The sequence below is a fragment of the Danio aesculapii genome, chromosome 16 (genome assembly GCF_903798145.1).
Source record: "Danio aesculapii chromosome 16, fDanAes4.1, whole genome shotgun sequence".
Lineage (NCBI taxonomy): Eukaryota > Metazoa > Chordata > Actinopteri > Cypriniformes > Danionidae > Danio > Danio aesculapii.
Window position 1 is genome coordinate 9,197,632 of NC_079450.1, and position 13,495 is coordinate 9,211,126.

At 35.8% G+C, this 13,495-nt stretch overlaps 1 protein-coding gene across 1 annotated transcript in view; it reads left to right on the top strand.

Moving 5' to 3' along the window:
• Positions 1-3,051: 3,051 nt before the first annotated feature.
• Positions 3,052-13,495, top strand: part of cthrc1b (collagen triple helix repeat containing 1b) — a 34,952-nt gene continuing 24,508 nt past the window's right edge. The window contains exons 1-2 of the mRNA XM_056475443.1: positions 3,052-3,095; positions 11,644-11,806. Coding sequence (XP_056331418.1) covers positions 11,690-11,806 — 117 coding nt within the window. The 5' untranslated portion in view covers positions 3,052-3,095; positions 11,644-11,689. The remainder of the gene's footprint in view (positions 3,096-11,643; positions 11,807-13,495) is intronic.

Genomic DNA, 13,495 nt, shown 5'->3' on the forward strand with positions numbered 1-13,495 from the left:
GGGTGTGGGAGGATTGTATTCACTCGTCCCCAGTTCCCACCAATGTCAAGTGTGTGTGTGGACAGTTGAAGTCAGAATTATTAGCCCCCCCCCCCTTATTTATTTTTTCCGTAATTTCTGTTTAACGGAGAGAAGATTTTTTTTCTTCTTTTTTTTAAATATTTCCCAAATGATGTTTAACAGAGCAAGGAAATTTTCACAGTTTGTCCGATAATATTTTTTCTTCTGGAGAAAGTCTTATTTGTTTTATTTCGGCTAGAATAAAAGCAGTTTTTAATTTTTTATAAACCATTTTGAGGACAAAATTATTAGCGCCTTTAAGCTAATTTTTTTCTCGACTGTCTACAGAACAAACAATCCTTATACAATAACTTGTCTAATTACCCTAACCTGCCTAGTTAACCTAATTAAGCTAGTTAAGACTTTAAATGTCACTTTAAGCTGTATAGAAGTATCTTGAAAAATATCTAGTCGAATATTATTTACTGTCATCATGACAAAGAAATCAGTTATTAGAAATGAGTTATTAAAACTATCATGTGTAGAAATGTGTTGAAAAAAATCTTTTCTCCGTTAAGCAGAATTGGGGGAAAAAATAAACGGGGCTAATAATTCAAGGGGGCTAATAATTCTGACTTCAACTATGTATGTGGGTGTGTGTGTGTGTATATGTATATGTATAAATATATATATAATTCAGCCTGACATGTTTACTGCTCCAAAATATTATAAAAGTTTCTCAAAAATAAAATATATTGCGTTCAAAGGGGGAAAAACTTGCTGTTTTTTTTACCCAGACATTTAAAAAGATCATATATTATACCAGTAATCACAATACCGTGATATTTTTATACAAGGTTATCATATCATCAGAATCTTATACCGGTCCATGCCTATTTGTCAAGGAAACCGAAGCACCCGGAGAAAACCTACACGAACACGGAGAGAACATGCAAATTCCACACAAAAATGCCAATTGACCCAGCTGAGGCTTGAACCAGCGACCTTATTGCTGTGAGGTGATCATGATATACATTTATTTATTTGTTTATTTATTTATTTATTTATTTATTTTAATATCTAAAATAGTTAGAATAATTAGTTTAAATATTATTTTTATTTTATTTATTTATTTATTTATTTATTTATTTAAATGTTTTTAGAGTAGTTGATGACATCTTTTTATGGTAATAACTTGATACCATGGTATAATTGTATCATTAATAGCTCAGTATTCTGATTTTTACAGAGGCATTAAAAGTATATATGATCATACATTATACAATACTTCCAAGAATACCATGGTAATAGCATATTTTTGCTTCGTTTACCATGCAAAAAAACAAAAATCCTTTTTTTCATGTTTTATTTGTTGTCACTGAATATAATGCCATTGTCATACAGAATATGTGCCATGTAGATTCCATGATACATGATTACTGTAATTACCCAGTACAATAGTGCTGTACTGTTATAGTCTGATGACTGTCTGCTTTCTCTCTACCGACTGATGGGAAATTCAAACGTCAGAATTTTTCCTTCTCCTCCAGTATCTCTCTATTAGGACATGACAATGTAAGTCTGCAATAATGGGACAGATATCAGCTGAATTCTCTTCATCTACATTCAGGGCATCCAGTGACCCGTGTGCCATCCGTCACTGTGATATGCTGTCAAAACCGTCATATGGAGGATTATTCTGATGCTTTCTTTAAGATTCAGAACGCCGCACTGCCATTTGTATGCAGAGAAGAGAGTTTACATAACTCTCATGATCATAAGTCGATATGATATTATGTAACCAGTTACTGCAAGAAGAAAAATGTGGCTCAAGTCTCTGTTACAACCACTGAAATGATGGTTTTAAATTAGCAATTTTCAAATTTGTCATTTTCAAGCCAAGAAAATAGGATTCCTATCATTCTTTATTTTTGCACAAATGCATTTTTTAGCAAACGGCTGCAATATAACAAAGAGTGAAACATTTAATGGGGTCTGAATACTTTCCATACCCACTGTGTACACACACACATGTATATAAAGTTGAAGTCAAAATTATTAGCCCCCCTGAATTATTTTTTTTCCCCAATTTCTGTTTAACGGAGAGAAGATTTTTTTTTTTCAACACATTTCTAAACATCATAGTTTTAAAAACTCATTTCTAATAACTGATTTATTTTATCTTTGTCATGATGACAGTAAATAATATTTGACTAGATATTTTTCAAGATACTTCTATACAGCTTAAAGTGACATTTGAAGGCTTAACTAGGTTAATTAGGTTAACTAGACCGGTTAGGGTAATTAGGCAAGTCATTGTATAACGATGGTTTGTTCTGTAGACAGTCGGAAAAATATATAGCTTAAAGGGGCTAATAATTTTGACCTTAAAATGGCTTTTAAAAAATTGAAAACTTTTTTATTCTAGCCAAAATAAAACAAATAAGACTTTCTCCAGAAGAAAAAATATTATCAGACATACTGTGAAAATCTTGATCTGTTAAACATCATTTGGGAAATATTAAAAAAAGAAAAAAATTCAAAGGGGGGCTAATAATTCTGACTTTAACTGTATATATACATTTAATGCTGTACCTGAAAGAAAAAAAAACACCACAAACAACTACCAGCAAATCACTTTGCACACTTTGCACTGATTCTGTGACCTAAATTTATGTCTGTCCTACAGTAAGAAGTGTGATTCTGGATTTATGCTGACCTTTAACTTTCTAGCTTCATCTTTGTGGAAAACTCAGCACCACAGATTCTCTTCATCACTCAATACTTGGCCTAAAAACAAACACTCCGGCCAGACAGAGCCTTCAGGGCGCATGTACTGCATTACTAAACCACATATAAAAATGAACAACGAAGCTCAGAAAAGATTCCCAGTGTTCAGGGGTCGCAACATCAGACCAGTCACACAGAGAAAAGTTTACTTTACCAGCAGCTTAAATTCGTGAATTGAAAAGCACAAAACTGTTCATATTTACAGTGTCTCGGCAGGGCGATGAATGGACGGCTGTGATGTGGAAAGAAAGAGTGGATTCAGCAGAGAGGAAGACCTCCGTCACGGAGAAACGCCGCTCTGTACAGTAAGCACACAGATCTGCTTTCTCTCCCAGCTTTGGGACGTCGCCAAAGCAGCTGCCGTTCAGGAAAAGCAGAGGGAATATTGAATGGGGGACTTGTTTCAGAAGTACTCTTAAATGTAGTGTGCCAGTATATGCAGTATCGGATGCATAGAGGCAAAAAGTCTGAACATTAAATATTAATAAACAAATTATTTATCTAATACAGATTGAAGAGGGAAATAAATGGGAATTTGATCATTATTAATTCAAAACAGAACATTTGCATGAAGAAAAAGCTCACCAATGCTGCATTTATTTGGTTACTGTTAGAGCTGCACGACATTGGAAAAAGCTGACATTGCAATATGTTGTTTTTCTGCTATATATATTGCGTTTTACGTTGTTAAACTTGGAAAGATTTTTTGGTCTCACTTTATTTTAAGGTTCAATTCTCACTCTTAGAAAACCATTTTGACTTTTGTTTCAGTAAACTCCTTATTAATAGTTATTAAGGTACTAAACTGGACTATTGCCAACTCTCTACTAGCCGGGCTTCCAGCTAATTCTATCAAACCTCTTCAGCTGCTTCAGAACGCAGCAGCACGAGTGGTCTTTGATGAACCCAAAAGAGCACATGTCACTTCGCTACTCACCCGTTTGCACTGGCTGCCAGTTGCTGCTCGCATCAAATTCAAAGCTCTGATGTTTGCTTACAAAGCGACCTCTGGCTTTGCTCCTTCTTATCTGCTCTCACTTCTGCAGATTTATGTGCCCTCCAGAAACTTGCGTTCTGTGAATGAACGTCGCCTCGTGGTTCCATCCCTAAGAGGGAAGAAATCACTTTCCCGAACTCTCGCATTCAATCTGCCCAGTTGGTGGAATGAACTCCCTAACTACATCAGAACAGCAGAGTCACTTGCTGTCTTCAAGAAACGACTAAAAACTCAACTGTTTAGTCTCCACTTTCCTTCCTAATCTTAACTGCCTCTGGCTATACCACTAACTGTACTCTCTCTCTCAAAAAAAAAAAAACTTTACTAATGCTTTGCTTCTTAGACTTTACACACCTGAAACTTGTCTAGCACTTGTCCACTGCTGCTCTTATAGTTGTGTAAATTGCTTCCTTGTCCTCATTTGTAAGTCGCTTTGGATAAAAGTGTCTGCTAAATGACTAAATTTAAATGTAAATGTAAGGTAGTTTAGGTATTGGGTAGGATTAGGCATGTAGAATAAGATCATACAGAATATGTAGTTTATAATACCAATCATATACACTAGATATCGTATGCGGGCCCTGAACATGTCAATAGCGCCGCCACATTTGTACAGTGCGCCCTGGACAAATGTCATTCAACTGCACTAGTCAAGACTAAAGCCAGACGGAAGATGCTGGACTTTAGCGCTGTGTACGGGTGTAGTAAAGAGCAAACAAAGCACAAAGGCAGAACATTTCATAGGTAAGATCATAGGTAGTTTTTTACGTCTTTGTATGTTAAAAACTTTTTTTTTAAACAAGTATTGATAATACAGTCACTTACTGCACTGACCATTAGGCAAAGTAGCGCTAAATGCTAGGCTTATGCTAGTTTTGTTGAATAAAATAAGCAAACAATGTAAATGAAATATGACAACAAGACGCTGCGGTGCTAGAAACTTGTATTATTGCCGGCTAAGTGTACGAGTCGTTCATAATAGAGATTTATTCACAAACGAATCGCTCTCTCCATTAGAATTAGAAGTGAAAGTGGGGGGGGGGGGGGTGTTTCAGGACATGGATTAGATAAAATTTAATAGGGAGGGAGGATAATACATTTCCATGCACACAAACAAATGCTCTTTGCAACACTGGCTCATTCTGAAAATGTCCCATGGACGTTTCTGGAGACTATTATGTAGCCGGGGGTGGGTATGGCTGCATTTCATTTTTTAAACGAACGCTACGGGGTGGTTTGACGTGTTCCTTTTCGTGCTTACCGGCTGACCGCTTACCTCCGTGTGGAGGGATTTCCAGCTGCAACCAGTTTGTCCAGTTAGCTCGTCGTGTACGACGGCAGACTTGAGACGCAGAAAGGAGTTGACCACGACGACGACGGGGTTCAAGCCCGGTGATGAGCGGTTTCAGAAATCAGGTCAGACAAAAACAGAATCCAAAAATTAAAATGAGCAAGTGAATAACAGGGTGAGAATGTGGTAAAATCTGAACACGTAGTAAAAATCAGATGAGGGCTTTTCTTTTTCTGGACTGCTTTTGTAAATCATTGGTTGGGTTTAGGGAAGTAAGTGGGTAAATGGGTGGGTCAATCAATAAAATTGGTTGGGTTTAGGGAACGAAGAGGGTGACGATAGTCAGATAGACGGTTGGTCAGTCGGCTCCAGTGGTTTGTGCGTTGACACATGCGCTCTCCAGTGCTCAAGGCGACCCGAGTTCGATTCCCGCCTCGCGGTCCTATGCCAATCCTTCCCCTCTCTCAGCTCCCCATGCTTTCCTGTCAATACTCTCTACCTTCCTGTACAACAATAAAAGTGAACCCCCCAAATAAAATTTGAGAGATGAAAATGCGCACACAACGGCCTCTCGTGGATTCGCGAAAATAAAAACTGCAAAAATACATACCTCCCGGGACGTATTTCGCAGTCTATGGGACTACGTTTTCAGAATGAGCCTGGGTTGGCTCTTTGTCAGCAATGCCTGTGCGATCACTTATGCATGGATGTAGAAAAGTTATGTAAAATTTTCATTTTCGTAATTTAAATAAATATTTGCATACTGACCACCGTCAACTCCCAATCATAATGTATGTCTCTGGGTCTGGATGGCCAGTCCTCCACTGCACCTTGGTCTCACTTTCATTTCAAGGGAGTGCTATCCTGTACTAAAATGGTGGCTCTGTTGACGCATTCCCTCCAATAGACAACATTAGCATAGGTAACATCTAATGTAATTATCTATAAATACTAATAAGCAGCCAATAGCTCAACAACATGCACGCTAATAAGCAACTAGTTAATAGTGAGAAATGGTCCCTAAAGTGTTACCAATGTTTGTTGAATGGGATGATTCTGTAGGAAACTGAATCATGCATAACATGGAATAAACATCTTACAAGCGGAGATAAATGCAACAAAGCAAATATAAAATGAAATGAACACTGCATGCATTATGATTTTGTATATGTAAATGTAAAAATTACACTGCAAAGTTAACTTATTATTGCATATCTATGTGATGTGACTATTGCGGATGCACACATTGTGATATCGATGCTCAAATGACATATTGTGCAGCCCTAGTTAATGTTTAAAAATGCTGTAAAAGCAGCATTGTTGAAAAATATTATCGCAATTTAAAACTTTTCTATTTTAATTTTCTTCCATTTATTCCAGTTACAGTACAACATTATATATAGATTTATATTATTGTATATACAAACAGGGTATATATAATAACATAATAAAAAAACAGCAATATTGTGAAATATTCACACACTTTTTGAAGTGGTTTCCTATTTTAATATTTTTTAAATGTTTTTTTTGTAATGCAAAGCTTTTTATTTGAATTTTAATGTTTTTTTTTTTTGCATCATTACTTCACTCATCAAACGTTTTCCACCAGTGCATCAAAAAGTATATTATTCTTAATTTATTTTTTGATCAGTGCATTTGATTAATTTCTTGATTATATCATTTTTATTATTGTTCTATTTTCTAAATATCACTTCATATAAGGCTTAGTGTAAGGAATAATCTCAAATTTTAAATGTTACAGCTTAAGCTTTAGTATTTTTCTTATTCAAACATTTTCATAGACACAGAGAGAGACTTACTGTAGGTTGGTAAAACTAAACTATTTCCTGAGTCCAAAAGTGCTTGAAAAAACTCCCAACTCTGTAATTATTGCTAGACCTTTAAAGTGCAGGATGGCTTCCTGCTCGATTATCAGAGGAGATTACAAAGTTATTTTAAGACAAATATCTGATCATAAAAAATGAATGTTAGAGAACTAATGCTGTGCGCAGCATGATGCCGAGCATTCTTTAAAAAAAAACCAAAGCTTGAATAGAGGAATATATTTCCACCCACAAAACTTAAATTAATGTCTCCTCTTCTCTCAAAACACATTTGCATAGCAAATTGTAATGTATGCAAATGAGAATTTGAGATTTAAAAAAGTTTTGTAGTGAACTAGGGAGATTTATTTATTTCATGCTTTTAAGCAAAACATCTAAGGAAAATAATAACTTGACTTCTAGTTGATCATTTGGTATCAGGAGTGGCTTACATGAAAGGCAAAGGCCTCTAGATAACACTTTTTTTACCAAAACAAAATATGATCATGCCTTGAATATTAATGATTTAATTAGGACAGTAAGGTCTGACTTTGCTTAGACAAAGGTCTTGTCACTGAACACAAATAATGTACACTATAGAATATAAAGTCATGGTGCAGTGGAAAAAGAATGAATATTGTGGATGACTCCCATGAGCTTGGAGGACTGCATCCATACATCTCTGCAATGACTCAAATTGCTTAATAATAAAGTCATCTGGAATGGCAAAGAAAGCTTTCTTGCAGGACTCCCAGAGTTCATCAAGATTCATTGGATTCATCTTTAATGCCTCCTCCTTCATCTTACCCCAGACATGGTCAATAATGTTTGGTGACCGGGCTGGCCAATCCTGGAGCACCTCGACCTTCTTTGCTTTCAGGAACTTTGATGTCGAGGCTGAAGTATGAGAAGGAGCGATATCCTGTCTCTTGCACGCCCCCATACTGAATGTAACCCCAAACCATGATTTTTCCTTTACCAAACTTGACTAATTTATGTGAGAATATTGGGTCCATGCAGGTTCCAGTAGGTCTCCTGCAGTATTTGTGACGATTGGGATGCAGTTCAACAGATGATTCATCAGAAAAATTTACCTCGGCCACTTTTCCAAATGATCAACTAGAAGTCAAGTTAGTATTTGTTGCTCTTACAACTGGAATTGATGACAAGACTTTTGTCAGGTGGTGTATATCTGAGTGGCACCTTCTTGAAAAAGAAAAAAAAAACACAAAACCTAATTTTGTTCAAACGCCAATCAGATGCAGTTGAAGTGGCAGGGCACATTATTTTGATTTAAAATCCTCAGGTTACATCAATTAAAAAATAAATGTTCTTTAATATTACTTAAAAATATAAATTGTAATTTTTTTCAATACCATCCTCACAAAATTGATTGCATGACCTTTTACATATTCAAAAAGTGACTAAACAAAAAAAAAAAAAAAATGTAAAAAACTGTAACAGTCGGGTTACAACAGAGTTGAGGGTCCAAACGCAGTTTATTAAGAATTGTTGTCAAGCAGGAAATGGTTAACAGTAACAAACAGTATCATGTGGGTACTTCAAAAGTTTAGTTGTGGGGTCACAAAACATGGCAAGGCTAAACTAGGGTATGCTTTGTAATGTTACAGATAAACAAGACTCGGCAACAATGTGTGTGTATATGCTGTGTTCATTTGATTAGTCCAGTTGATTATGTGTGTTTGCAATCAGGGGGAATCTGGGCCAGGTGTGTGAGTGAAGTGCACGATGGGATGTGTAGTTCATTACTTGCAATTGCAAGTAAACATCATCCAGCTATAATTGTGAGTTTTTATCTTGCAACAAATGATCCAAAACTGCGTCCATGAAGTAATACTGAGGGGGAAAGCGAGAGAAAAGCTGACAATTGCCAGAGGAAAGTTGCAAATGCAGTGCATGAAAGTTAGATTTGCAAGTAATAGTCACAATCAGGGGCGTTGCTAGACATAAAACTACTGGGGCATGCACCCCCTTTCCCCATCTCCCCCACACGCTATATATATTTTTTATTACATATATACACACACGCGCACACACTATATATATATATATATATATATATATATATATATATATATATTTATAAAGTATTATTATTATTATACAATTATTATTCTTAATAATCTTAAATGTAACTGGAAAATAATGTTACGACAACTGGAGTGATATGCTAAGATCATTTAAGAAATTTTTTGCATAAATATGAATTTCATTTGAATGATATTCTATAGACAATTCAATAAAATACAAAAAAAAAGATGTGTTATAGAATTATCTTTCATCTTAGACTTGACACATGGCAGAGAATTAGGTTTATTAAGTCTTACTTCCCTGACTCGTCATCCCTCCTTTTTTGCTTTATACAAAAAAATCTATTAGGAGGCATGCTTAGTAAGATCACCATCATATTGTTTAAGCTTTAGTTTTGTTGACTTTCAAAACAAAAAAGGCTGTTATGCCGATTTTGCAATGCATGAGTGGCGCGTAACAAGCAAGTAGCTTGCTTTTTTGGCGCGCATGTTAACTACCAGCGTGTGCGAGAGGAGTGCGGGTTCTCTGCGCATACGCAGAGATGCGTCAGTTTGCTTTTTGATTACATTGCTTTCACCAGCGTTGGTTCGGTTGCACATAGAGAATAACGTCTTTATTTCGGAATTACCACTCCTAATAAATACACTTACATATGAGGTAAATCATATCTCAAAGCATTTACTGGGGCACTGAAGATTTATACTGGGGCACGTGCCCCAGTAAATTGGGTCTAGCGACGCCCCTATTCACAATTCTGTCTGAAGTGTAAGACGGAGTCAGAAAATTCATTAAAAAAAACTTTTACTTTAAATGCAACTCACTTACAGATCTTCGCAATTTAAAGTCACAAAAAAAAACTGCAATTGTGAGTTTACTATTTTGCAATTATGAGGAAATAATGGTCTGTTGTGAAGGAAAACAGCCAGGGGTGCGTTTCTGAAAACCATCGTTAGCCAACCAAGTTCGCAAACTCCGTCATTACAAACATAGTTCGTTGATTTGACGTTTCCCAAATCCATCGTTCCCACAAACATTCGCAAACTGCGTCGCAAACTTGTGCACTTGCAATTACACCTCTGGAACTGTAGTTAGAAACATAGTTCCTCGCTGTGTTCTATTTCCAGTTATCCCCCCTATGCCCTATTCATTTAGAACATTCTAACATTTAAACTTGGAATAATTAAAAAAACAACAACATTAAAGTCATCCCTCTTAGGTGTAATTTGCTTTCAAATTATTTTTACAGTACAGTTTTAACGATCTTCTAGCCTGATCTCACGAGAAAATGTAAGTATTTTACGTTTTGACAGTTTAGTGGCTAATTCGTACGAATTCGTACAAGTTCAGTCGTACGAAATTGTACGATTTTTAAAAAGGAGGCGTGGCACCTAACCCCACCCCTAAACCCAACCGTCATTGGCGGATGAGCAAATCGTACTAAACTGTACGAATTAGATCGTACGAATTCGTACGAATTAGCTACTAAAACAAAAAGTTACGAATTGTCGTGAGTGTTGGATCTTCATGTTTACAATTGTGATGTCATTTTGAACACCGGAATTTATGTTACATCTCCAAAGTTAGTATATTTTTTACAGTCATTTCTCTAAAGCTTGTGAAAACAAAAAACATAGCATAGGTTTATGCTTTAATTTTATAGTAGGCTAGGTTATTTATTAAGAAATGTATCTTAGTGTATATGTCGTAGTGTATATGACATGGGCCTGCTGGTTAGAACTTTTCTGCTGTGGTTTGCATGTGTCAAATTGTAAAAGTAGACTTTTCAAAAAATAAAACATAAATAAACAATATCCTACTTCATAATAATAATAATAATCGTCATCATTAATATTATTATTAAAGTAGGATTTTTTTCATTTCCTAATAAATAATAAATATTTAATTTAATTTCTTAATAAATAGCCTCATTATTTATTCATTTATATGATTTATATATAAGATTAGAATCCGTGTTTGCTTTTGTAAGTGATTTTATGTTTTAGAATAGAATATGTAATCTTCTCAATAATATTTGTAAAGGAAACATTGGCCCTAAATGTCCCATTTACATATATTTCAATTAATATGGAAAGCGACCAAGGCTAATATTGGATTATTATTTTGATGCGTGTGCTTGTAAAAACAATATAATTTGCACAAAGAAATTTTGGGGTTCTTCTCTAAAGAAGTTGTTACTCCACCCAGTTTAGAGCATCATTATGGGCGTTTTATGTTATAACTAACGTGGTTCAAACGATGGATCTGCAACAGAGAAACTACGATTTTGGGAAACACTCGTCACTACATCGTTCTTTTCCCAATCGATGCATAGTAATATGATAGTTCAGCCGCAAGTTACGTCGTTGTTTGGGAAACGCACCCCTGAATAGCTGGGAATGTCAGACTTATGACATATGAACTCAGAATTGCAAGAAAAAAATTAGCACGCCTGTTACAACATAATTGGGCTGGTACGAAGATCAAAAAAGTCAAAGGTCATCTCACCTGTGCCAAACATCAGTAGACACTGATTTGACCATCAGAAATATTGATTCTTGTTTCATGTCATATCATAACCCATTATATTGAGATTCTGCATGTAGATGGAGAATTCAGCAGCGCTCTGGAAGTAATTGGTCTCTGGAGAGATCAACTCCACCTCTTTCTCTTTTTCCTCTCTCTCCATCTAGAGCTCAACAGATGTAAGTAATCCTCGTCCTCTCAAACCGCTCAGACATGGGACACTTCAACACACAAATATTGCTCGTCTCCTGCTTATTGTTTACATGCTACGAAGCAGAAAAAATCAAAACCAGAGGTCTGCGCCAGAAGGATGTCGACTACATGGAGAAAGTAAGACTCATATTTTATCATTTCAGTCACTTTTTGGTAACACTTTAGTTGAAATAACAATTCACACCATTTACTGCTTTCATATTGCCTGAATAGTATTAACACATCATGAATTGTTTATTAGCACTTATTATAAAGTATTATCTTATTTTACATCCCTACCAAACACCTAAACCTAACTACTACCTTACTAACTATTAATAAGCAGCTAATTAGTAGTTTATTGTGCTTAAAGTGTGAATTCCACATTAAAATAGAGTGACCCACTTTTTATCATTTACTTAAGGGAAAAAGTTTGTAATTATCTTCTGTGTATGCGTTAAACGATAATAATTGCACATAGGTTGCTCTAACTAATTATATAAATGTTTTTCGTTCATTCATGTTATTATATTATATAGTTTAAGAACCACTACGGGGTTATTACCTGCCTATTAATATGATTTTGGCGGTTTATTCGTACTTATAAAGTATGATCCTATTCTACATCACTAATCCTATTCATAACCTAAACCCAACTACTACCATACTCATTTTTAATAAGCAGAATATTAGTAGTATAATAAGCTAAAAGTCTTAGTTAATGGTTTATTATTGGCAAGAATTGTACATTTTAAGTAAAGTGTGGCCATTTAATGAGAAATGTTTGAGATATACTTGAATGCAAGCATAGCTGGAAGTGGGATATTTCTAGAGGGATCTTTTTATATATATATATATATATATATATATATATATATATATATATATATATATATATATATATATATATATAAACGACTGTGGGGTTCGAGTCCAGTGAAGAATGGTTGTGGAAAGCAGGTAAGACAAAAACCAAAAGCCAAAAAATAAAATAAACAAGTAAATAACAGGGTGGGAAAGTGGTGAAATCTAAGAACGTGTTAAAAATCAGGCTGCCACAAGGGCTTTTTTGTCTGAATTGCGTTTAAATACACTATCGGTTGGGTTTAGGGGAGGGGGTGGACGCTGGTCAATCAGTGCTTATGAAAACACTATTGATTGTGTTTAAGGGGTGGGCGCTGGTCAATCGGTGCTTATGATAACACTATTGATTGTGTTTAAGAGGTGGGCGCTGGTCAATCGGTGCTTATGAAAACACTATTGATTGTGTTTAAGGGGTGGGCGCTGGTCAATCGGTGCTTATGAAAACACTATTGATTGTGTTTAAGGGGTTGGTGCTGGTCAATCGGTGCTTTTGAAAACACTATCGATTGTGTTTAGGGGGTGGGCGCTGGTCAATCGGTGCTTTTGAAAACACTATTGATTGTGTTTAAGGGGTTGGTGCTGGTCAATCGGTGCTTTTGAAAACACTATCGATTGTGTTTAGGGGGTGGGCGCTGGTCAATCGGTGCTTTTGAAAACACTATCGATTGTGTTTAGGGGGTGGGTGCTGGTCAATCGGTGCTTTTGAAAACTCTATCGGTTGTGTTTAGGGGGTGGGTGCTGGTCAATCGGTGCTTTTGAAAACACTATCGGTTGTGTTTAGGGAAGGTGGTGGTTGGGGGGATCAGCCAGTCAGTCAACAGCAGCCTCTGGAGGATTTACACATGAAGAGCAGGCACGAGTGGCACTCCCGAGAGAAATTTGAGATCTTAATAAGCGTATACACTGCAGCCTCTGTTGGACACGTTAAAACAAAAACTTTAAAAAAACACAGCTCCTGGGACG